This window comes from Diadema antillarum, unplaced genomic scaffold (assembly GCF_040938485.1).
Source record: "Diadema antillarum isolate AM-2024a unplaced genomic scaffold, OU_Dant_1.0 seq00002006_RagTag, whole genome shotgun sequence".
In the NCBI taxonomy this organism is placed as follows: Eukaryota; Metazoa; Echinodermata; class Echinoidea; order Diadematoida; family Diadematidae; genus Diadema; species Diadema antillarum.
Genome location: NW_027272662.1, coordinates 18,375 through 45,707, shown reverse-complemented (window position 1 = coordinate 45,707; position 27,333 = coordinate 18,375). Strand labels below are relative to the sequence as shown.

General features: G+C 37.8%; 1 protein-coding gene across 1 annotated transcript in view; it reads left to right on the top strand.

Moving 5' to 3' along the window:
* Positions 1–25,930, top strand: part of LOC139713577 (dynein axonemal intermediate chain 3-like) — a 38,720-nt gene extending 12,790 nt beyond the window's left edge. The window contains exons 11-21 of the mRNA XM_071625292.1: positions 946–969; positions 3,465–3,587; positions 4,238–4,311; positions 4,829–4,961; positions 5,662–5,746; positions 7,059–7,198; positions 8,002–8,196; positions 9,307–9,511; positions 10,234–10,325; positions 12,185–12,304; positions 25,787–25,930. Coding sequence (XP_071481393.1) covers positions 946–969; positions 3,465–3,587; positions 4,238–4,311; positions 4,829–4,961; positions 5,662–5,746; positions 7,059–7,198; positions 8,002–8,196; positions 9,307–9,511; positions 10,234–10,325; positions 12,185–12,304; positions 25,787–25,930 — 1,335 coding nt within the window. The remainder of the gene's footprint in view (positions 1–945; positions 970–3,464; positions 3,588–4,237; positions 4,312–4,828; positions 4,962–5,661; positions 5,747–7,058; positions 7,199–8,001; positions 8,197–9,306; positions 9,512–10,233; positions 10,326–12,184; positions 12,305–25,786) is intronic.
* The last annotated feature ends 1,403 nt before the right edge of the window (positions 25,931–27,333 follow it).

The window sequence follows — 27,333 nt, the reverse complement described above, 5'->3', positions numbered from 1 at the left end:
TTTAATTGAAGAAGGCAGTTTCATTCGTGTGTGATATAAGGGAAATCTAAAGAGATACCTCTGTTTTTACATTGTCCCGAAGAATTGTACATTTCAGTTTAGTTTTACACAAATTGTAGAAAGTTTTTTTGTGTGTGATTGAATGTGAGATTAGCCAGCCTTATGAACCCGTTGAAGACAGACTGATTTTTCTATAACAGGTATTTCCTGTTTACCCCAGCCCAAGAATACTTGGGACTAGTGTTCAATGGGTTATGCTCCTCATCGTTGTAGTTTGATTTGAAGTATCATTGCTGGAATATTTGCATATTATAGCACAGCAAGTAATATATAGCATACCAATACATGCACATGTAGATATTAATCATTTAATCAGTAAGAGTTTAGTAGATAATCATTAAAAAAAGTTTCCAATGATATGGTTTGTAAGAAAACAGTAGCCACTCTCAGCTCTCAATAATGTAAACCAACATCTGCACACCTTCTGTGAAAAAGTAATTTAGTTCCAGTGAAACAAGTTTGACTGAATCCTTTGAAAAGAAGCAAATAATGGAGTACAATTAGAATACCAGTCCTGTACACTGCATTGGATTTTTCTTCTGCTTAGATCAGTTGACTTGTCTTTATTAAGTTACTATAATATCACCTGTTTCCTATACAGGCTGCAGTGATATGAAAAGATGATATGTATATAATATATATGCTTCTTTTATATCAATTCTCTGTCAGTTTATTCAATGATCAATTGATTTCCATCATATTCAGATGTCACCAAATCATCTTATCTGTGAAATGCCGTAGCTAGAATAATGATCTAAATTTCTTCCTCTTATTCTTTTACCATTCCTAACAATATTGTGTGATACCTTTTCTTGCTCTGGTCTATCCCTATACTTTTTTTTTCCACCCAATTTATCCCACTTCATCCGCTGTTGCATGTTCTAGCGGTATGGTAGGGGCAGAGACAAGGTAAAGAGATGGTCATGCATGCATTATAAGAATATTCATTTTTCCAGTATCTCATTTTGTATTGACTTTACTTATGCACTTTACTTATGCACAGTTTTATTTTTCTTTTAGCATGGTTCTTACATCAAAATTTGAATGCATTACTATATCATATTACTGTTATTTTATTTGTTTACCTCACTTGGTGCAGGGAATTTCTAACCCCTATTCTCATTTACAGTGTACTGTATATGCCATATATTTCGCGAGTCTAAATTTTTGCGAATCGGGACTTAACGACAATTTCGCGAGTGGTTAAATTTGCGATCTTTGAGGCCTGTATTGAACGGAGAAGTGTTCACACGTACGTCATATTGACATCGGGATCAGAGTCAATATATTCGCATGTCTTTAATTTCGCGAATAGCACCTGACTTGCGAAATTCGCGAAAATAAAAACCTCGCGAAATATTTGGCGTATACAGTATTCACATTATTAACTCATGATTCTTTCCCATAGATTGCGCTGGGAATGAATTAGTTCTTTTTATTTTCATTGAGCCTTGACACGAGGCCACCCCCATCAATTATTCACATATCTAATCTTCTCTTGTATTATATATTCCTTTGATAAAGTAAAGGGAAAATGATATGCACACCATTGTTTATTTCATTCATCTATTCATTATCTGTGATGCACAGGCTGATGGGAGAAGAGGGTGGGGGACATTTGTAAAGTGTCGATGGATGGCATTACACCAAGTATAAGCACTTGCACACACACACACATGCACGCACACACACACACACACACACACACACACACACACACACACACACACACACACATACATTTTATTAAGACTGCTGTTTCTAGAGCCTCAAGCAAGAGATGTAATCAGAAACTTGGGTCTGACTCAAGAGGTCTCTGATGATGAGATGCATGCTGAAGAAGCTCTATACACTCTCAAATAAATATTTATCACATAGCTTCATGTTGTATGTGTTTCTATATGCATGATTCTCAGTTCGCTACCACTCCTTGAAATGCTGCAATCTGAATTTTTATTCACATGCATGTAATTCACAAACACGTTATGAGTATCAGTCTTTTGAATTTCAGAACAAAGTCCCAAAGTCATCAATATATTAGGGACTGAGCCTGTAGAATAATACTGGTACACCACCAGTACCAAAGATACCCAAGTAATCCAGACAATTTTTTTTTTTTTTTGGGGGGGGGGGGGGATAGTAAACAACCTGTTGTAAAGAATTCAACTCAACCTGTCCATTATAACCTTTTCCCCTCTCTGAACCCATTCTCAATTTCCGTACAACTTGACCTTGTTTTTTTTTTTTATCGTCATACAAGTTTTTCTCTCAAATTTTTAATGTTATCTCATGACATTTTGCCTAGTAGTTAACCCCTTTTCCCATCAAGCTTTATTTGACTTTTGTCTCTTCTTCCAATGGTTCACCAAAAGACACAATACATAATCACACACCAATTGTGAAATGTGAACTGAAAATCTATTCATTCAAGCATTACTGATATGAGCCATACCTGTATATTGAACAGATATATATCCACAAAAGAAAAATATGAAAGAAGTACTGTATTTTCAGTGCATGTTGCATGACCTATAAGCTTAAACAAGTCGTAGTGCAAAGGAATATAAACACCTTATCAGTTTTGCATGAGGCAAATGTCACAGCGCAAACAAGGATATATATATATATACATACTGTATATATATATTCCTTTTGTTTCTTTGTCAAGATTTCTGGATATTGGTTGAAATTGGTTCATGTCAGAGCTAGCTCTTCTGGCATAGCATCTGGTTCTGGTGCAACACGTGTTCTTGTGTTTGGGAGTGAGTGGTTGATAAAGGAATATTAATTTTGCACAAAAGCTTTTGCTGTTAAGTTTTGTTTTCGGTGGAATTTATTCATTTCTTTTTTACACAAGCTGGGTCTGCACTGTTTTTGTTTTTGCATTCTTTTGATGATTTAAGTAAAGAGTGAACATGACAAGGTATATCCTGGAATTACTGTTGATGTAGGCTATCATGTTATGCATATCCATGCACAGAACTTGTATGTGACATGATTTATTCACATATTCTCATCAAATTTAAATGTGTTCAATTTAGACCACTGTGTGATGACAATGGAATATTTTGGTTTGTTTTCACCTGAAAGCCCATATACTGTGAGAGATTAATGCACTCCTGCTACTGTAGTAGTTAACTTTTAACATTTCATCACAGAAGAGATTAACCGCTAGTTTACGTACAGTTATACATGATATAGAATTTTACATAAAAGGGTTTGCAGCAAAGACAATACTATTTTCATAAAGATAGTCAATCTCGTCTTATGTGGCATACCTTGAATGATGCAATCTTTGAAGTTATAAAGCACACTATTCTTTTTTTCTTGTCACATTCAAGTGGTGACTTGTTCGTGGCTGTTGTGCTAAAAACCTTCCTTTAAATTCCTCGTTCTTACCAAAGCCCGGGTTTGAAGATGAAAACGCCGACAAGACTCCGGTGGTGAGGTACTGTGCTGTCTCGGCCATTGAGCACAGCCACAAGACGGCCATCTGTGACATCCAATGGGTACCAGATCACATGGAGGTAGGACGATAAGATGATTAATTCTCCTACTCATCCAGTCAATGACACTCAATGACTAACAGGCGTTCAGGGTGTTTATTGTTTGTGAAGATGTTTATGTTCTTTTACCTTGTAAGTTGTAATAGTAATAATTACGTTTGAGAAGATTCTCGTAGTTTTTCAGTTGTAACATGCCTTTTTTGTTATTGGCAGAACGGTTTGTGGAAACAACTTTAAAAATAGATACCTTATTTCCTTTTCTTTTTGATGGCAGTGAAAACATCACGTCACAAACTGGATAAGAAGAGAAAACTTTGACAGCAATGATTTTTTAAAGATCACAAGTGTAGTAGTTAGGGAAAGCTGTGGAGTGACTCCATTATGTTTTTCTCTGGCTCTCAGTATGTTTTCCCACATACCTCTGTCTGTGTTTGTAGATACCTAGAGTATTTAAATCTGGGCAGTTTGCAATTCAGCATAGTAGTCTTTCAAAATGACATTATAAAGCTTTAGAATGAAAAAGTTGATCATGATTAACCTCTGGTTCTCCATTTAAAAAAAAATATATATATATTATCAACTATTGATGTAAAAAGAATCAGGTTTATCTCCAGATGCATGGCTAAAGATTGATTCCCTGGCTGTTGTGTATTTTCCCTGTTCATGTGCAGATCACTCGTGTGGGGATGGTCGTCGAAAACAAACAGCAGTTCTGCCACCAGATCTTAACAGCCTCACCAGATGGGTAAGACACTATCCAATCTTCTGTCTTCAAATCATCTCACACTGAAAGGTTTTTAGCTACAAACAACTTCTACTCCCAGCTCCTGAAAATTCTGAAGTCTCCTTTGCTTGTGAATTGGACATGTTTATTTGTTACGCAATACCTGTCTTGGAATTTACAAGTGTAAAACTTTCATTCATGAAATAACATCCATTTGCCAGTTAGCAATATTTTACTTTTGTGGGGATAAAATGTAGAATTCATACTAAACATCTGATGCAAAATATTTGGCATAGTATTGAAATCACGCTCATCAAGTATTCCTGTAAAGTGTGTTTATGTATGCATTTCTTTGTTTTTCCAGAGAGAGAGAGAGAGGAAAGTTATAATGTGCATTAATTTCACTTCATGTTTGGAAATGCTCACACAGTCTCACAGACACACAGACACATGGCACACTGAATTGTAAACTTTGCTATGCTCCTGTAACACTTTCCTTTACGTGTTGTTGCTTTTGTATGTCCCCCTATCCCCGCAGGTATGTAGCCATATGGGACACACGTCCTCCCAAGGGTCAGACACCAACGGTTGACAACAATAAACAGGACAACCCACTTGGTGTAGCAACAACCTTCAAGCACCTTGATCTCACATGGAAGCCGGTTATCAAGGTGAGGAAGGAGGGGGGGGGGGAATGGTCAAAGGGTAGATTGGCTGTCTTTGGCTGACCGAAGATAAAGTAATGTCCAGTTTACAGGTCAAGGTTATGGGGTATAGCACTTTCATTGCTTTTGGAGGCTTAAATGCAGGACATTTCAAGTTTACTTTTCAATAGTATCTGAAAGTGGTGGTTCTGAGATTGATTTTACAGTTTGTGTTGACCATGGAGAGCGGGAATGTTACAGACTTTTCATTGTCCATTATCCATATACCAGACCACCATGACCGTTGAAAGGCAAGTTTGAGGGATTTCTTGTGTATCTATTTTTCCTAAGTGAACACAAATACAGGGTCAGGACCTCAGGAAGTCAGTGAAAGTGAGAAAGGTAGGGAATTGAGAACTGGCGATTTCAGTCCATCACAGTCATAGATTTAATGTTTGGGATATTGTCAAATTAATGTAAGAATGCATTTGATTTTTCCATCCACAAATGTTAATTTTAACCTCCAAAAGTCTCAAGATGCAGGCAAATTCATGTGTCAATATCATTGTCCCTTGCACAAGTAATGACCTAATGACCCTTGATTTTGTTTTTTGCTCCCTTTCTGTATTATCTCAACAAGTACCATGCAATGGATATGACAATAGAACACATTGCTGAAGAAAATCTTCAATTTGCTGATGTTAACTAGTTCTGCCTTCTATTCTAGATTCCCATCAACCGCATGGAAGGGAGCGGTGACTATTGTCCGACAAGGGTCAGTCTACAGGAGAGACAAGGGGACAGAAGCGTCTGTAAGTGATGTAATCCAGTTTCCACTCCATCTGCTTTGGGCTTGATTCTGGAATTTTACTCCTAATCATTTGCATCTCTTTGTTAATGGGCCTTATCATTTATAGACCGTTGAAATGCCATGTCTCTCCCCCCCCCCCCCCCCCCCCCCCCAGCTGTGTAAATGCATGTTTTCATACAATTTATGTTTTATTACAGTATTGTTGTTTTTTTGTTGTTGTTTTTTTTTGCTTTATTTTGTTTATTATTTTTTTTACTGCTGCCATGATTTGAAGATTTAGAGAAAGGCTATATTGTAATAAAAAATGGCATGGTGTGGAGATATTTAAACACAAACAAAACATTTGAATAATGAGTGCACTCTGTTTTCTTCACATTGATCTATGATATTCCTAGTAACAGGTCAACAGTTTGTGAAGTAAAACACACTTGAAATCCGTCGTACTTGACCACATATGGCAGATCAATTGTGTGAAAATGTCCCCTTTTATGATTTGAAAACACACATCTTTGGATTCAAAGTGCTGCTTTAAACCATATGCTCTCCAACTAGGTTTACAATCAGCGACTAACAGCAAGGGTAAGGGCAGTCTTAATGGTGGTGGTTAAATTCTCATAATCAATAAGTGTGCACAAACAATGTTCTGTTGATGCTTACCAAGGGGCCATGTAACATCGCAAAGTAGTGTGAACCTGTGCCTCCAGAAGAGGTATGCAATCCTAGTTTTTGTATTTTTCTATTCTTACAGCCTAATGATATTAATCTTGCTTGGACCACTAGTTAGAATTCGAAATGCTTTGTCAACTAGAAAAGCACTTTGAGAGTGCAGATTTCCGCCAAGCAGCTACTTTCCACCGATGATCTTGCTCTTTCATCAGTGATTTTCACCCATACGTATGTATGCTGAAAAATCGCCCGATTTCCCAATATAGAAGCCTTTGTTACGTCGTCAACCCTCAGCTGAGCGGCGCACCTCACTCTAGCAGAAACTAGAGCATGCACTTTTGTGCGCGTATGAAAACCTAAAAAATGCGCAGCTTGAACTCCCAAGTTCATTGACCCTACCTGCCAAAATATAAAAAATCCTTCATAAAATGAATAAAAATTTCTGGATCACAACCAAAATTTAATTGTGTTATTCTCAACCTTTCCTTCAAGTTTCATCTAAGTCCATGCACAACTTTTTGAGTTATTTTGCACATGGACAAACAAACAAACCAACAGTAATGAAAACATATAACCTCCTCCCTTGGCGGAGGTAATTATGTGCCCTGAAATGATGACAGCACTTTTCTGTGTTCCGTGCCCCACAGTGGATAAGCAGCCAAAGAGCGAGATGGACAGGAAAGACAGCAGCATGTCTGGAGGTCTGGGCATGTCACTCAGGGGTGGCTCAGCCAAGGAGAAGAAACCACTGGAGGCAGCCACCACCAAGTTCTTTGTTGGGACACAGGTGGGCGTGACCTTCTTTTGTCTCTACTGTATGAGTGGCTCTTCTTCAATCCTGATTATTCTTTTGTTGTTACGCTTCCTTTCCCTTCTTCATAGAAGGATATTCTCATTTTCTGGTTCACATTTACCCTCTTCAATTGAGTGAAGATTTTACTCTTGTCAAGAGCTATTGTACAATTGACAATACATTTTCTCTTTCTTTTTGTTTGTTTTTCTTTTTTGTTTGTTTGTTTGTTTATTTGTTTAGGAAAGGCAGTACTGTATGTAAGTGGTAAGCAAAAGTTGAACACTCCTGATCCCAAGCTGGTTCCTTTCTTTCCATGCACTCTCGTTTACGACACGAATTGATAAAAGCTTCCCTCCAGAGAGCTGCAAACACAAAGCAACCAGATTGGTTCATGAATAGATGAAAGATAGAGTAAAACATCAACTAAGGTGATAGGCTGCGTGGACTTGTTAAGTGATTATGTGATGGTAAAAAATGGATGGAGAGAAAAGATGTCCGAAATTTGAAACTTGAATCTACACACAAGCAAGAGAGAGACAGAGACACATGGAAACTAACTTGGGAAATGAAACAACTTTTAGTGTGTGATGTGGATCATACTAACTATATCATTCAGAGTGAGCTGGAGTACCAGTGTAAGAACAAGGAAACCCATTTAAAATGAGGTGGCCAGGACCACCAATTTAACTCATAACCAGTATTAGTTATGTAATATGTGTGTGAGAAAGACAGAAGGAGAAGAGAAAGCAAAAATAAAATGGATCTCTTTTGTTTGTGGTGATCCTTTCCCGTGGTAGGAAGGAGAGCTGGTGTACGCCGACTGGAAGCTGGAGAAGGATACAGACTCGGGCCGCCTACAGGCCCCCAAGCCTCAGTTTGCCAGCCAAATCCACGACAAGGGCATTGAGGGCCTACAGAGATCCCCCTTCTTCAAGGACCTCCTCCTGGTCGTCGGGGGATGGACCTTCTCCCTCTGGAAGGAGGGCAAGGAGGTGAGTTGGTAGGGGGGAAACTGACATGATGCCAATTTATCAGATGTGGTCAGGGTCCCCCTTCTGAAAGGAGTTTGGGTTGGTAGGCGGAGGCTGACATGATGTCATTGAGTGGGTATGGCCAGGGACATTTTCCCTCTGGAAGGAGAGCAATGAGGTTGGTGGGTGGGACTGACATGATGTCAGTGAGTGGATGTGGCCATGGACCTTCTCCTTCTGGAAGGAGGGCAAGGAGATGGTTTGTTGGATGAATGGGGGATGTCAGTGAGTGGGTGTCGCCTGGAACTTTCTCCCTCTGGAAGGAGGGCAAGGAGGTGGGTTGGTAGGCGGAGGCGGGTTGGTAGGCGAAGGCTGACATGATGTCAGTTTAGTGGACGTGGCCAGGGTCCTTCTCCCTCTGGAAGGAGGGCAAGGAGGTGCTTTGGTGAATGGGTGGGGGATGTCAGTAAGTGGGTGGGGCTGTCATGAAGTCAGTAAGTTGGTATGGCCAGGGGGGGGGGAGAGTTTTTTTTTTTTTTTTTTTTTTTTTGGGGGGGGGAGGGGGACTATGTTCTATACTTAGTGGGATTACTGTGATTTTTTTTAAGATTTTGATAAAAGCCTCATCTGTACAGTTTTCAAGACATGCTCGTCAACGTTTTTTTCTCTTTTTTTCCCCTCATTGTCTTGATATACACCAGTGCACACATCCTGAACAACATTGCTTACATTAACCATGCAGCTCTTAGGGAACCTGACTTTGTATGTGTTTTTTGACAGATAATTCATGCGATGTATGTTGCAGCTGATTGTGACTAAGCAAATATAAAAGGAAATTGTATCATGATTGACAAATTAATGTCAAAAGATAGCTGATTGCATGCGTGTGGATATAGTTTGGCAATGACAGTTGTGGACATAGACAAAAGACCTGGGTTTAGATTAAGATTAGTATGGGCTGTTTATAATTGGGTTTAGAAGTACGGTAATGGTCAACTTCGTATCGTGTTGTCCAGCAGACTTTATATCTTGCTTATTCCTTATCACCTCATCAGTAAAGAAAAGTATCAAAAAGAAGGACAAGAATTCATTGTTAAAAAGAAAAAAATGTTTTGACACTCTATCCCCTAGTTTGGACCTCTCCTGGTATCGGCGGGTGCTGCCAAGCCCCTGACGGCGGCGTACTGGTCCCCCACCCGTCCGGCCGTCTTCTATCTCGGCACAGCAGAGGGCAACGTGGATGTCTGGGACCTGCTGGACAAGACCCACGAGCCGTCCCTCTCCCAGAACATCTCGGCCGCTGGTATCACCAAAATCTACCCCTGGGTACTAAGCAGTAAGTTATCAGACAAAGAGCCCCTAAATATACAAAATAATACATGGGTTAGACTTGAACCAACAATCTCCTCATTACTGATTACAATGATAGGCGCCATATCCACTGGACCTCCGAGCTTGTACTCAACATCCTGTGCTGGTTCTGATTCTTGTAGCAGCGGGTTTTGCCAATTTATTCAAATTAATGAATTGTAGCATTGAGTAGTTTTATTGCAACTGAATGACTAATTGCCTTCCATTGCTGTTAATAAGCACCGATTATACAGTCAGGTAGCCAGTGCTGCTAGAATTCGTTAATTTGAATAAATATGCTGTACCTGTTGCTTTAAGGATCAGAACCAACACTTGACTGTCGAACGCAAGCTCAATGGTCCAGTGGATACAACACCTGTCTACAAATCAGGAATTTGTTGGTTCGAGTCCGACCTGGGTATTAATGTTTTTATCATGGCTGCTACTAAAACACTGTATATTCAGTGCTTATCTATGTCAAAGAAAGGCATTTTGTCAATCAGTTGCAATAAAAACAACTTTTTGTAAGAATTCATTCATTTAAATACAAAATACGATTGTCTCATGTTAGTAGATATAATTTTGTGCAGTGAAATTACCCAGGATTTGACGAGTTAATAGAATAAAAGTGCACATGAAGAGGCATGTACTATGTATTGAGTACTTAACAGACACACATCCTTTCTCACCTCTATCCCATGTGTGCAGACAAACAGCAGCTCTTGGCAGTGACTGATAAGATTGGTACCCTACACATCCTGGAAGTTCCCTGGACCCTCAGGAACCCAACACCGAATGAGGTCAGTCTCTATGGGGGTCATCCCTCTCTATTCCACTACAGGGTTGTGCCTACAAGAACATTACCATAGACTACCATAGTGTGATGTCATAGCCATTCATCACCATGGAAACTGGTTCTAAACATCCTCACCTGGCTCGAGTGTTTATGCTCGCACCTGGTTCCAACCCAACCTATAACAAAAGACTGTGACATCATCACTTTGGTATTCTATTATAAAGGGCATTCCAATCACAGCATATTGTTGCTTGAGGGCTAGTAAAAGGCAAATTGGATACATTCTGAGATCAGATGGTATCTTCTTCTTTTTTCCTTTACTCCAATGCCACACCCTGTAGCAAAATAATAGAACTATCTAGCACATATTGGTCAATGTCTCCACACACAATCCTTATGGTTCATACACCCAGAAGTACTACCCTGTCATGTTTTCTCCAATCTGAAAGTCGCAGTACCTCACCATCATTTGTTGTATCATTAGAATGCCCATTAACTCCTTCACCAAATATTCAAGGTACACTGTATAAATGTACTGTGCAATTCTGTGATGTAGCACTCTTACAGCACATTCATACCATAAATACAGCTAGAAAATGGCAGTGTCTTTACTATCTCTCCTCATGGTTACAGATCTACATACAAGAAAGTAAACCTCGAATGTAAATTGAAATATAGAATTCCGTAGGGATTGCTAAGGGATTTTCCCTAATACAGAAAATGTATAATGTTACGAATACTATACGTTTGTTGATGCAATTACAAATCACTGCCTCGTCCCTGATTGGTGAAGACGTGAATCTGTAGTACAGAGTTTCACTTTGAGAAAAAAAAATCAAAATTGTGCCCTAAAACGTGCAGCTTGGTCGCATATCAATCATGCCAGCAAGGAGCAGGATGCTCCACAAACATCAATTTATCTTATCATACATGAATATCATAGACTTCTTGTCACAGACACAGCCTTCTTGTGCCATCTTTCTCTATATATACATGAAATGATTTGATTATGTGGTGAGAACTGATATCATGTCAGTCTTTTAAACAGCTGTTCATACCATCACTTTCTGCTGGTTCATAATTCATACAGTGGACTCCCGTTTTAACGAAGTCATCGGGACCGGCAGATTTCTTTCGTTATGTGAAAATTTTGTTACAACCGAACATATAAACAATAAATAACGTAGAGCCGATAATTTTGCGACCTGGATTTCTATTTTGTTGTAACTTGAATCTCATTAGAAACGTGTTCATTAAAACGGGAGTGCACTGTATGTATTCGATTTGACAGTAACCTTTACATAAAATAAAGAGACATATTCAATGAATGATACATCTGCTGTAGATATTTTGCATTAGGTATTTCTTTTCTACTTTATATTTGACAAATAATTTAGAGACTGTACTTCTATTGTGCACATATCAAATCATTTTTCAATGCAAATAGATGTGCATACATTTATGTCTTTGTAACAGGGCCCCATGGAAGAACACTTTTAATCCAGTTAAAGCATTACCGCGTATGAAAAACAAAAATGAGTCAAGAATACATACATGAAGCATGCATGACACATGCTTTGTACATGGATATATCTGGCATGTATGCATACATGTCACATTTGTCTCACTTTTCAATGACCAGCTATTGGCTAAATTATGCGCTTGTGACAATTTCAGGCGTTATTTGCCCATTATTTCAGAGGATAAGGAGTTAATCGAAACCGCTAAACCAACATCACTTGCTGCCCTAAAGTCATCACTACAGCTCCCCACACGTTCAAACAGTGATCAGTGATATAGGATCTGAATGTTTACCACTAAAATGTTATTACATTTACTTTCTCCCCTTTGCTGACCCCCCAGCTCTCAAGCTTCACCTACTACATTGACCGAGAGGTGAGAAGACTGGACTACCAGCAAGAGAGAGCCAACTTCCATGTGGATAACAAGCGCCGCCTGGACCAAGAGGAGGCCCAGAAAAAGGTGAGTTGGTCCAAACTTTCTTCTCTCTGACCACTGGCCCTCCCTTATCCCTTTCTGATTGTGTAGTACTGGTGGAGATGAGAATTGGGCTTTGAACTTTTTGTGAGATACCAAGAAACCACTTATGAAATAGTACAAACAGAGTGTGGTTGGAAATGACAAATTCAAGCATTGTCAAGTTTTCCCAAAATTCCCTTAAAAACCACATGAATCCTCCACATGGCCACAGTTTAGTCCAAGAGGTAAAAAGTGCTGAACTTACACAGCAAATCATGACAATCCCCTTGATTTTCCACAATTCTCAACACTCCACTTGCATCATCAGTTTTGCTGTAATTTCAGCAAAACTTGGTAAGTGCATCTAGGAGGGTACTTCTGGAGTACTGATATCAGCAGAACAAGTTTTGCTGTAATTACAGCAAATCTGTTGGACCGCTGCAGATGCACAGTGAACACCATGCAGGTGGGGGTCTTTCCTTGCACACTTTTTTTTCGGTCATTTATGTGTTGAAAATAATTGTATTTGGAAAAGACTCCTGAATGTATTAAAAGAGACTTAAAGGAAACCAAAACCCAACAAGAAATGTGGATTGAGTGAAAGCAGCAACACTTGTAGAACACATCAGTGAAAGTTTGAGGAAAATCAGAAAATCTGGTGCGAGTGATGAGTTTTTAAAATTTTTGGTGTTGGAACCCCTGGATGAGGAGACTACTAGAGGATATGATGTCATGCATGGACAACAATATGAAGAAACTGTAAAGGGAATTCCACAAAAAAGTCATTTCTCATGAAAATTACTTGTTCTATCAACTTGTTACTGATACATGTATATTAAAGCATGTATATACATTATATTAAGGGTAGTAATTATTCTCCGTTGCTTCCTGAAAGCGTTTAGTCAAGTGCTCTTTCATTATGCTAGAAAAGTGAGTTTTTGTGTAACTCCCTTTATATTTTCTTTATTGTTGTCCACACATGACATCATAGCCTCTAGTAGACTCCTCATCCAGCGGTTCCAACACCATGTTCTCAAAGGTCTATAGGTCACATATTTATATATATTCCAGATGATCACAATGCACATGATCAGCAAGATAGTGTGTCCACTAGATGTTATGGGACCACTACTTTTATTCCATATCAGATCTGCCAGTAGTCATGTCGCCAAGTCACAACCAGCACCTTTTTGGATTCTAACACTCAATTCCAGAATCCAACAGAAATTTCAAACCTTTGCATTTGGAAATTCTTTACAAATTTTTACTGCCAGTCTGATGAAAGTATCATTCCAGTATCATCCAGTGAAACACCATTAGCCATGGTTCCTCTTAAGTCCCATCCTGCTCTTGACACCATTGTACCAACTGTTCATGCTCATTCCGTGTGAATGAGATGAACTGTACAACTGACAGCTTCCATGTCACCATAATATCTTCTTCGTCAGCAATACAGTATTGCCATAGTATCCTGGTTAATTGATGAGTAGCAATATGTCTTGTTGAGTGACATACATCTCAAAGAAAACGAAGTATACAGATTTCCATATCTGCTAACGCAGGCATGAGGTAGTGCCACAACCAGTACTTCACTGTCAATTTTGGCAGGCCAGAATGAGGTATTTTCTCCAGTAAATTTGTCTTCAAAGTCACAACTCCACATAACCAATACTCTGTACTTGTAGCTACATGTGTATGTGGGAACAGGATTGTACTACAAAGTGTCGTCTGCCCAGTTTGGCTGCTATGCATTTGACTACATATCAAGTTCAACTTGCACAGTCTTCATCCAAGTTCAAGTAGAAAGGCCTACTGTGTAGTTACACAGGGATTAGCTCCTCCATAAACAATCCCTTTAAGGATGCAAACATTTTCCTGTTGAAGCAACTACACCTAAAATGCAAGGCCTGGCCTCAGCTAATCCAAACAGTCAACATGTACTTCATAATACACTATGTTGGATAGGCCTACATGTATTAAAGGTGTACATGTGAAAAGTGTTGTTACAGTGAAGGGAACTCTCTTGCATTCTGTGTTGTGTGTGTTTTATAATGAGCAGGGAGGTGAGGCATGTGTCTCACCTGCCTTGTGCAAGAGGACAATTAGTTTCCAACTATATCACCCTAAAGTGTTACTTAGATAATATATGAAAAATATACAAAAGAATAATAAATGTTCCTTGAAACTTTGTTGTTGTCCTAGTAAATGATGTAATATAGAATAGAACATTTCTAAACAGCTTCAAAAATCTGTTGAAAATTGTGTTTTATAGCATTTCTAAACTAAGTTTAACAAAATTACCTTGGACACACCAAACTATTCTTTATAGCATTTTTGTTAGTCTATGTTGCACACACTGTACACTTCTGTGAAAACTTCAGCTATAAAATGCAACTTTCAATAGAAAAGTAGGGCTGCTATCTTTTCTAACCAATGATAGGCTATTCAGTTGAACAACAGCATAGATGCCAAGTTCAAAGAAATTTTATGAGTGAGAATTTCATGACTCAGCATCTCAGGGAGCGCGCATGTGCATGAGCAAGGGAGCGAAGCGACTGAGCAAGGGAAGGATGTTGAAGGAGGGTGTCCGCCCTCCCACAGTAGGGAGCTTTTTCAATTTTTAGCTGGTCCATACTTAAGTGACTATTTTTTACTTATTTTGAAATACAAAAGGTAAATATGCCTTCACTTGCAGCTCTCACTTTAATCCTTTAAGCTATGCTCCCAATGCGTGAGAAAGATGGGTGTCATGCGTGAGATCGTGAGACAGACCAGAAATGTTTGAGTCTCACTCACAATGCGTGAGACTTGGTAGCTCTGCAACAGCAAAGTTTCAATGAGCATTCATTATTTGATCTTCATATGTATCTGCGTGTGTTACGCCAAAATTTTTATTTTATTGGCAAAACTGATTTTACTACATTGCTTCTTTGAAGCAATTTTGGGACAAAGTTATCTCTCATTCAAGTGTTCTACAAAAAGTTTGTATGATATTGGGGTAATGCATTGTGGAAAATAAAGGGACATCCCCGTAGCACTAGTGTTTACTGTGAAAGTGCCCATATAGATTTGGCTCAAAAGATATCAAGAGAACATGTCTATAAGCTTGTCTTGTATCAAAATAATTAGTTGATATACTATTGGTACATATGTATAAATCCCTCCAAATTATACCCAACTAAGGCCTGCTGTCAATGATGACAAGACGTAAAAACGTGCTGACATGAGTACATACACAGGTATATAATGAGAAAACATGACTTAAGATGATTACATTGCTTGAAATTTAAATTGCTTGATCATCATTAGTGTGGTCATGGATAATATTCCTTATTAATATCTGAAAGCTTACCTTAGCACCAACCATATCATAATTATGGTCATTTTCTTGTAAATGTCATGGTAGTAAAGATAAACACATATTTTTTCCATAGACTCCACTAGGAATAGTCTTTTACTGTGAGAAATATGAATCTAAACTACTTGAGTACATTAAGCAAATATCTACAGGCTTTTATTTCTACATCATAAACATTCTTTCCTGATTGGTTTGACTGCATTTCAGTTGTTACATAAGATTTCAATCATCTCTAGCGATATATTCCACGATGACTAGTTGCATGACATATGTGTGCACGCTACATTTTGCACTGTTGCCTTCTAACGGACCGGTTTGTGAAGCAATCATACCAGATGCCTGTACTTTTGATGGCTACATGTTGTGAATATAGCTACTCCATGAATATGCTGTTTTCATTTTCTTTGTACATCAGTCTTAGCAAGTACAGTCAGGTTCATTCTGTGCAGTTTAAGCCAAGATCAAACAAACTTGCCAACTTCAAGGACAATAGCTGAGGCAGGAGGGAAGTTTGATTTAACCCTGATTGTGCAAACACCAGTCTCCTTCCAGTTCCATATAGATGTACAGTGTATATTCAGCTCTCTTTCATTAGCTCATGGAACAAGACCAAACTTTCTGGAATGCTTCACAGTACTGAACATGCTATGTAGGGAGGTATTTGGCTGCTGTCTGCTCAAACTGCAAAGGCCCATCAGGTGAGACCACAGTAATAGTGAATGATAAATGTGTTGCTTTTATCAGTGTCAGGCAACAGTATTTCTATCTGAATGAAGCAAGAATGTTAATGTTGTTAGCTGACATGTTACTTTTTGCATACCCCTTTGAACTAGTTTTGTTTGCATGCAGAATCACACACATTGTATTGTACCTTGTTACCTCCACCAAAGGGGGAGGTTATGTTTTCATTACAGTTGGTTTGTTTGTTAGTTCGTTCATCAGTTTGTCCGTGTGCAAAATAACTCAATAAGTAGTGAACGGATTGGGATGAAACTTGCAGGAAAGGTTGAGAATGACACGAGTAACAAACAATTAACTTTTGGTAGTGATCCGAGAATTTTTGAAAATTTATGAAGGATTTTGATATTTTGGCAGGTGGGGTCAATGAACTTGAGAGTTCAGGCTGCGCGTATTTGAGGTTTGCATGCATGCACTAAAGCGTGTGCTCTAGTTTCTGCTAGGGCGCGGTGCACCGCACATCTGAGGGTTTAAGACGTTACAAAAGCTTCTATATTGTGAAATTGGGCGACTTTCAGCATACTATAAATACTTCAGCATGCTATGAGTACGTATGGGTGGAAATCGGGGGCCCGTTGCATAAAAGTTACAGTGGTGATAACTTTGCCATCCAATGGTAACCACCATGGCAATAATACTCAACAGCCAATCACAATCAAGAATTCCATTGAAGTTACCATTGTATGGCAAAGTTATCATCATTGTAACTTTTATGCAACAGGTCCCAGTTATCTCTATGGAAGAACAAGATCAGTGATGGAAAAGGGCTGCATGCTTGGTGGAGGTCTGCGCTCTTAGAGTGCTTCTCTAGTTAAATTTGTTATTGAATTACAATGTAATGTGTTCCTATCCATTCAATTTCCAGGTTGAGTAATGAACTTGTATGAATTTTTGAATGATTTGGAAATATATAGTATGCACAAGCCTCAATGATGGAGCGTATCACTTTCAACACCTACATGAAGTTAGATTATATTTGTCTCCCAGACTCAGCTTTTCTTCATTCAAAAGTATTGGGGGGGGGGGGGGTGAATTCAAATGGATTGAATGGATAATAATGAAGATCTGCATTTCCAATGCATTGATAAAGAGTGCTACTGTATTCTATTACACAGAAATGCAGTTAAAATGTAGTTTGAAAAAAGAGTACAATCTATTTAGCATAACATTGATTTTTTTTTCCTGTTGTTATCAAAATGAGATGAAAAATATGGAATGAATGGCATTTTAATCCTATTCCCACCGGGGGGAGGCATTTTGGCCCCCTTGACATTTCGCATGATCATTCCACAACGCATGATGCTCTCATTGCAACATTCTATAACTTTTTACTTTCAAGTATCACATAACTTTTGAGACCAAATTTGTCGCTCTCTCAAAAACATGATTTTGTGTAACAATCCAATGTAGATTGCGTTTTTGCATTTAATTCATACAAAAACAAATATTTTTACTTTCAATGGCTGACAAAAATTTATTTTAGGCTACTATCGCTTTAAAAAGTTTTTGCGACAAATTTTGACAAAAAAAAACAACAACAAAGAAATACATAAGACATTCAATACACAATAAAATTCGAAAGAAGTAATTATTAAGCCAAATTTTTGCTTCAATATCATTGTTACGAATATTGAAAATAGTATGATCACCTAAGAAAAAATTTATTTGTGTGTAAAAAAAATTGCATAAATTTAATAATAGCATTTATTAATATAAGATACATGAATCAAAATGTGAAAAATCGAACTATACAGTCTTGTAGATTACTTTGGCCTCTACCTTAGTGCAAATTTTTGCGAGGATCACGTGATCCACAAATGAGATCTGAAGTGGGGCCAAAAAGTCCCCCCCCCCCCCCATGATCAATAGAGAATTGTAAGGTTATGGCAACATCAGCTCACTCATTTGCATATATTCATGTCAAATACATGTATGAAAATGTATAAAAACTGTTCTGCAGTCAACAGTTCTGCTTTCAAATGTTTGAAAACTGTTCTGCAAAAATTAACAAAACTTCACAATTTCATAACTTCCCTATTTCATTATTTATCTAATTCTGATTAAAAAAATTTACACTGTTGTCCTCCCGAGTTTTTACTCTTATCATACTATACAGGCTGATTTTACTGAGCATGTGAACCATTTGCAAAGGATGTAAATGTCAAAAAAAGGCAAAGTCCAACATTCTGAAATTTTCACTTTCTTTTTTTTTATTTGTTGCAACAATGGCACTGAAAATAATTCTCATCATGAGTAACACACAGCTAAACATTTGTAAGTAGAAAAGCACTCTGAGAGCGCAGACCTCCATCAAGCAGCTACTTTCCACCGTGATCTTGCTCTTCCACAGAGATCAGTGATTTCCGTCCTCTGAAAAATCACCCGATTTCACAATATAGTAAGCTTTTGTAACGCCGTAAACCCTCAGATGTGCGGCGCGCCTCGCCCTAGCAGAGATTAGAGTGCGCACTAAAGTGCCTGCATGCAAACCTCAAATATGCGCAGCCTGAACTCCCAAGTTCATTGACCCTTCCCGCCAAAATATCAAAAATCCTTTATAAATTCCCCCAAAATTCTTGGATCACTACAAAAAGTTAATTGTTTATTACTTGTGTCGTTCTCAACCTTTCCTGCAAGTTAATCCATTAATCCCAATCCCAATCCGTTAACTACTTTTTGAGTTATTTTGCGCATGGACAAACTAACTACGTAACAAACCAACGGTAATGAAAACATAACCTCCTCCCTTGGCGGAGGTATATGCCTCAAAAGGTATGCGAATAATTTGCAGATATGTTGTAAATGATCAGAAAAACTTCACAGATTTTGCTATTAACATACGTGAGATATTCTAAAAAACTGTTGAGTTCCATATGGAAGTTCACAAAGATTTCCAGAGCATTATGCACGTCTTGTGAAGGTTATACATGTACACATATGACAAGGCTTTAACACCCTTTTTCAGAGCAAATTATGAGCAGATCATGAACAAATGTGCAAGTGCACAAGAAATTGTCCTATTTTTGTTGTTTTATTTTAAATCAAAAACTAAAAATGGACACCCACAAATATTTCACAATGCTTTCAATCCCCTGCTTAGGTTTTGCAATCATTTGGAAACTATTAAAAATGTGAATGTTGAAGTTTGCTAGTTTTTCATTCACATCCTTTGCCAGGTTTACAAGCTCTAAAATCAGCTTGAACCTGGAATGGAATTCCTGCTTAATAGCAAATGTTACAAAACAGTGCAACAAGGCACTAATATGTGATCTGTGGTAGACTTACCATTATTGTGTAGGACTTAAAGATTTGAATAGAAATAATATTGTAATTAATTAAGGATACTTGTAGAAAACTTCTCATACAATTAGGAATCGAAGGAGCACGCATTTTGTATTTTGCTTGTTTACAACTTTGTTTAGTCTCTGGCATCAGAGCAATGTTAAGCTTTAAGGGAAGAAAATGAAAATGAAAATTAATGTAAAAATATGTTGCAGTACATTATTGTAAGCTTTACAGAGCAGCATACTGTTGCTTTGTGAAAGAATACATGCTGCAGTTTTTGCAGAACTCTCCTCAGTACAAATTTTAACTCTTCTCATTTGTTCATTTCATTTCTAGGGTATCAGTTTGATGGATTCCAGCTTCACGCAACATCACCAACAAGCAGCATCAGTCCAAAGTTTGATGTAAATCCAGGGGCATAATGGTCGCACCTTCAAGTATCTGGTAGTTTAACAGATGCATCAGTTAATACAGAATGCATACTAGTGTGCCACATGATTTAGGGTAGTACAGATCATTATAACATAAGAGTTAAAAAATCTATATGGACATATGGGTTGAGTGAATGCAGCAAAATAAAATAAGTAGAACATAACAGTGAGAGTTGGAGGAAAATCGGACAATCAGTTCAAAAGTTATGAATTTTGAAGTTTCTGCTCAGCCACAGCTCGATGAAAAAACGATAGCTTATGATGTCACATGTGTACAACGATATAAAGAAAGACTAAAGAAAATTCAACATATTCCCATTTTTTTCGCATAACACAAGAACACTCAACTTCTCTCTGTCAGAAGACAGGGGGAATAATATTACCCTTATCATACTTCAGTAACAGGTCGAAGAAAAGCACACTTTATTAAAAAAGTCAAGTTTTGTGAAATTCTCTTTTTTATTTTCCTTCAATCGTTGTATGCAAGTGACATCATACACCAACACTGTAGCAGTCTTCACATCCAGCAGTGACTGTGCAGATACTTAAAAAATATCATAACTTTTAAATGGATTGTCTGATTTTTCTCAAACTTTGTGTTCTACTAATACTGCTGCATTCTCTCAATCCTTATGTACATGAAGGTGGACATGTCCTTAATATTTGCCTTATCACAGAATGATACAAAGTGTGATATATAAATCCAAGGAGGTTAAAAAGAATGGAGTCACAACCATCTTATATCCTTTGCCAGATGTTCGATGCTGCCACTCAAAATATTTAAAGCATGTGCCAAACTGGGTTTGCCGCGCAGATAGGAATACAATGGACTCATGTCTCATTGTATCGCCAGCCACTCTCTGGGGAAGATGTGTACTGGTATCTTTGTGATGGTAATTACTTTTTGCTATCCCTTCTTATTAAGGACAGGTGATATAATTATGATGGTTAAGACACAGGGATGCGCAAATAGAAATTAAAAAAAAAAGGAAATAAAGATGAAAATTACCAGACTGCACAAGTGTCATCGAAACCAGACATAAAACTTTTTGTGAACATGAAACAGCGATTTCTAACGCCATGCCTTAAATCCTAACTGTACTTGGTCTCGTATTATGAAGAGTTAGAATTGATTGCAAAATTGACTTCTATCATAAGTCTGTGGCAGCAATTTAAAATCAGTTTTATCTTTTGATTAAACAGGGTCCTAGACTATTTTGACCCATGGAGATACAAAGGTACAAGACACCGTTTTTGTTAGTATCGCATAATGCGTTGCCATGACAATGGCAAATTTTCTTTATAAATTATTGATTGGACTACTCTCATTTTTTGAGCAATTAACCCCAAATGTGGCATGTGTAACTCCTATCAAAAGAAGATGTGCAAGACACTTTCTTCATTGGTATCGCCTGGTGCATTGCCATAACAACAGCAAATTAAAAATAAAATACAGAATGTTGTGGATGGAACTACTCTTTCATTTTTTGAGTAATTGACCCCAAATTTGGCATGTATGTTCACTTTCAAAGGAAGATGTGCAAACGCTTTTTGTTAGAGTTGCATAATGCATTGCCATGGCAACAGCAAATTTTGACAAAATCTTATACATTGTGGTTGATCAAACTATTCTATCACTTGTACAGCAATTCAGTTCAAATTTGGGATAAAAGATGCCGTCAATGTAAGGTGTAGTTGTGCAAGATGCCATTGATGTATATGTGAACAAATATGTTGCCATGGCAACAGCAGTTTTTGTACCAATCATACCAAAAAAAAGTGGATTAACCTAACTCCCTGTGTTTTTGGAGTACTTGACTTGAATTTTGGCACATATGTGACGACTACTGTGCAGAAGTGCAGAACACATCTTCTATCTAGACGTTTATCAATACGTTGCCTTGGTAACAGCATTTTTTTCACTGAAAAGCATACCTTTATATGCTTTTTAGCTAACTCCCTAAATCTTTGAGCATTTAGTTTGAAATTTAGCCCATGTGACTGCTATGATAGATGTGAAAACTTTATCTTTGGTTATTGTTGAATGATGCATTGCCATGGTAACAGCATATTTTGAATGAAAATCATCCAAAATTACTGTGGATTCAGTCAACTTCCTCAGTCTTTGAGCACTTGGCTTGAAATTTTGCATATGTGACAACTATAGTACGTAGATATATGCAAACTTGAATCTTTCATCATTGTTGAGCTATGCGTTGCCATGCTAACAACATTTTTTTCATTAAAAAGCATACAAAAATACTGTGGATTCAGCCAACTCCCTCAGTCTTTTAGCATTTAGCTTGAAATTTGGCCCATGTGACCACTCTGGTATGTACAAAATGTGGATGTGCAAACTTAATTTTTTTGCCATTGTTGAACAATGAATTGCCACGGTAACAGCATATCTTGAATAAAAGTCCTACGAAAATACTGTGGAAACAGTTAACTTCCCTAGTCTTGGAGCATTTAGCTTGAAATTTGGCACATGTGACTGCTGTAGTACAAAAATGTGCAAATTTAATCTTTTGTCATTGTTGAAGTATGTGTTACTATGGTAACAACATTTTTTCCCTATAAAGCATACAAAATATTGTGGATTCAGCTTACTCCCTCAGTCTTTGAGCATTTAGATTTAAATTTGGCACATATGACTGCCATGCTACACAGATGTGCAAACTCGATCTTTGGTCATTGTTGAACAATGTGATGCCCAATGGTAACAGCATAATATTTTCAATGGAAATCGTGCAAAAATACTGTGGAAACCTCCCTAAGTCTTGAGCATTTAGGTTGAAATTTGGCACACGTGACCGCTATGTTATGTAGATGAGTGAACTTACAGGTGTTTTAAAGGTGAGTAAAATAATATTTCTACAGGGTCACTGGCACCTCCATGCCTTAAATTGTCCCTGATGTTGGGGACTTAATTAATAATTTCATGAATTTTTACATGCAAAAATAGATAAATAAATGAATAAAATGAATACAAACACTTAAAATATGAGAAAGAGCAAAGAAATCATTTGCAAAGCTCATCAAATATTTTGAAAGAAAGAAAAAGTATCCATTTTCCTCCATTTTGATTTGTTTTTGAGTCGGTCCCTTTTGTGTTTTATTGTTTTTCTATAAGTTTGTTGAGTAAGCCTCATAATCATGTGAAAGTATAAAAACAGCTAATTATCTCTATTTAGAAAGACTAACCACCTTTCTCAGAAGGAAACTTTTGTGAGGTATTTTTTTATTTTGTTTTATCTGTTCAATCAATCAATAGGAGCAGTTTCATAAAATTTGAACAATTATTATTCATAAGGCCTGACTGTTAGTCATTGAAGCTATTTAATTATTTTGAATGAAATTGTGTATGTCTTTTATTTATCCTAAGTTTGTATCATCTGAGCAATTCATATCCAAGATGCCATAATGATTGCAGTGTTTTTGAAATGACGAGAAAGCACATGCAGCATACTAGTATTTTGCATGACTTCTGTCTGTAAATGTACATGTATATTGCCCTAGATTTAACTGTCAGTATTCTTCTTTTCTGATAAAGCATTTTTCTTTTTCTTGTATGAATTCCCATTTGTATTACAAACGCTACATATCAAGTACCAAACTGTAACACCCCCCCCCCCAAAAAAAAAAAAAAAAATGGAAATAAAGAAATGTATTTCAACAATAAACACAAATCTTACTATATCATTTACAATTATTTGGTATCTGTTGATAGATGTACTGAGATATGCTTTGTGGAGTAAAGAGGAAATAGAATGAAAGACAAAAAATTGAGTTGATGAGTGACTTGTCTTACTTCTGTCAGCTTTATCATGGAGAGTGAAAGCCTAAACATGTTTGAAATCCATCATATGAGACAAAGTCATCGCATTTAGTTGACAATAAGGTGAGGATTTACATACTAATATTGTCAATTTCAACAAACCATGACATATGCATAATAAAAAAAAAAAAATCATAAACATGATTAGGTCCTACAATATGCACTCCAGCATCTGTCCAAAGGCCTATATAATTTTGCTGAAATTACAGCAAAATTTGGTCTGCATGACCTGCACATACATCATGTTTCCTGAGCATGTGTGATGGTCCAAGAGATTTGCTGTAATTACAGCAAAACTTGTTCTGCTGATATCAGTACTCCTGAAGTAAGTACCCTCCTAGATGCACTCACCAAGTTTTGCTGAAATTGCAGCAAAACTGATGATGCAAGTGGATTGTTGAGAATTGTGGAAAATCAAGGGGATTGTCATGATTTGCTGTGTAATTTCAGCACTTTTTACCTCTTGGACTAACCTGTAGCCATGTGGAGGATTCATGTGGTTTGTAAGGGAATTTTGGGAAAACTTGACAATGCTTGAATTTGTCATTTCCAACCACACTCTGTTTACAGAGCATACCATTTTAACAGGAATTCAAAATTTATGAGATGAAAATCGGTTTTGGAATTGCTGAAACATCCAAAAACAAAGTAAAACAAAGCGATCCTAATAAAATGTGAGTCCTGCATTTTATTAGGAATGCTATTTTTTGGATATCTCAACCATTTTAAACCCGATTTTCATCAAATAAATATTGAATCCCTCTTGGAAGTACATGTTCTTTCATATTTTATGAGAGGTTTCTCATCATCTCACAAAAAATATTAGAAACCTGAAGTTAGGTCTCAACCAAAACTATATGCTCCCTTTAATGTAACACACCATCGATTTTGAGGGTGATTGAACCACTGTAGTGGACTAATTACTATGAAAAAGAATACTGTATGTGCGGTACATTCTGCATTTTCATAGTTTTCACAAATTTTGCAAGTCCACTAATATTCATGAAATTAACAACTTGCAAAAATATTGCTTTGTGTAGCAAAAATGCTCTGTGTATTGTCTCCTAGGTTAGAAAGTGCTCATCTGAAAAGGTACTACACTTATTTCTCACTCGGCCTACGTGGTTCTCGATTGTAGGTTCAGCCACTTGTAAAATTGGCTTACAAGTTCCACTTCACAAAATGTTATACCCCCAACATGATATGGTGTTTACAGTTTACGGATTGCTTAAAGAGAATTGCTTCTTTCAGTGGTAGTGATACGTTTCAAGAGGTTTGCACTGGCATCATATTTCCAGTTTTCATCATCTGTAAACAGATTCATTGAGAAGAGTTGCTGCTGTTGATGTTAATCGCACATTAAAAGACCTTTGTACTCTGATCAGTTTTTCTAGACTCCCTTATCTATGTAAAAGTGATGATCAGTTATTTTCCAAAACTTCAACTTGATATCATTTAGAAAATGAAAGGTTTTACATTGAGTAGTACCTGGACATTACCTGCATGTATATATTGCCACTGAACAAAACTCGGCCAAGATGAGAAAAAGTAGAGATATACCCTCAGACCTCCCAACCTAACTGACTGAAAAATAGGGATGATTTGACTCAAAAGTAGAAAAGAAAGAGCAGTTCCCATATACTTTTGATAGGAGTGTGTAATAAAATTACCGCGAAAAATAGGAAACGCCTATCAAAACAAGAGCTGGGAATGGTTAAATTCAGATTCTTTCCTCCAAATTCAGAAAGGTTGAGAGGTCTGTACCCTGTACCTGACCGTGCGCTTGACAGCGAGGGCGCTCTTACCTATATCTGAATATTTCTCTCTGCCCGCAGATGGCGCAGCCGGCCGAGCCGAGCATGGACGAGGTGGAGAACAAGCAGCGGGTGGAGTACGCCGACTTCAAGGAGGAAGAGAAGAAGTTTCTGGAGGACCTGGGACTCCTCCAGGTGGAGGAGGAGCCTCTCCCAGAGGTGTAGTCAGGGGGAGGAGCTAAGAGGCCCCACCCATCACGTAGGCACATGAGGCGGAAACAAGACTCGTAGGATGACGAAACCAGTTCATTGTGTTAACGAGTTGATGATGAGCTCTTGGCAATCTCAGTCACTTATGAGAAAAAATTATGGGGGATTTCATAAACATAAGTAGATATGAAAATGAAGAAGGAAAAAAGACCTCTGTAGTATCAGTGCAGGGTAATATAACTGGGCTTGTTATTACTCATCATGGGTGCAAAAAGTTGGCACTCTGCCAATTATCCACTCATGTTGCAGCGTATTACTGAGATCTAACAGAGGGTAGTGAGGCCTTAAGTATTGACCTTTTTCAAGTCTTTCTCTATAATTTTCTATTCATATAACGTCCAACCCGGTACTGCACGCATCGCAGTTTCATATCCAGAAACCGACAATTGCTGCTACGTGATAGTACTTAGCTGTGTTTACTGACCTTCAAGAGCCATACTGATTTACAATGGGGTTATGTTTGCAGTCTGAGATCCCGTTTCACGTGTTGTTTTAGCCTCTCCCTCACCAGTGCATGGGTTCATGGTGTTACAAAAGATTTTTCCTCCACTAACATGTACCGGTACTTGATCAAACAGACATTTCAGCAAAGGCCAAATACTTGATCAGAACACACCAGTGCCCACTCGTTTTACTTGCCCAAGAGTGAGTGGTGATTGCCTCGGGGCAAGCAGGTAGGTCAGATTATAGCATCGTGGGGTGTGATACTGGCAGCTAGCCCACTTCCTAATCTTGTCCATCATGACAGGCCTAATAATAGCCACAAGTTCGAGAGTACTTGAGGTCTCTGAATATTTTCAGATGCTGTAAAGCGTGAGAGCAAACTTTACAAAACTGGCTGTCTAGGGCAGTAACGATAAAAGTTTTGTTATCAGTGCACACCACTGCCAGAAATACCGGTATTCCTTGGGCACACAACCAGTTTGCTTTGTCTTAATGAAATGGTTGTCTATTCTTATCCTTTGTTATACATCATTAGAAACCCAAAAGTGGTGGCACGGGATGTAAGGTTGTGTTTGCTATTGTTTTAACAATTGTCGATTATACAACACCCACACTGATTCTTGGTGCCCAATTGGTTGACTGCCTATTGCATAACCTTCGTTGAAAGTGCCATTGTGTGCTTTCACCATCCAGTTCGCAATAGCTGCCAAACTTTTTTGGATAGGCTAGCACATGATGGCACAGCCAAACATTTGCTCTTCGTCCAACTTGCAGTTTTCCACAAATGTTGTGCCATGAGAAATGGCTGTAATTACAATACCAAATCCTTGACATGGACCAAGCCCTTAGATGTCCATGGTGTTGTAGAAACATATAGTAAATTGCCTTTGTGACCGCGATAAAACAATAAAAAA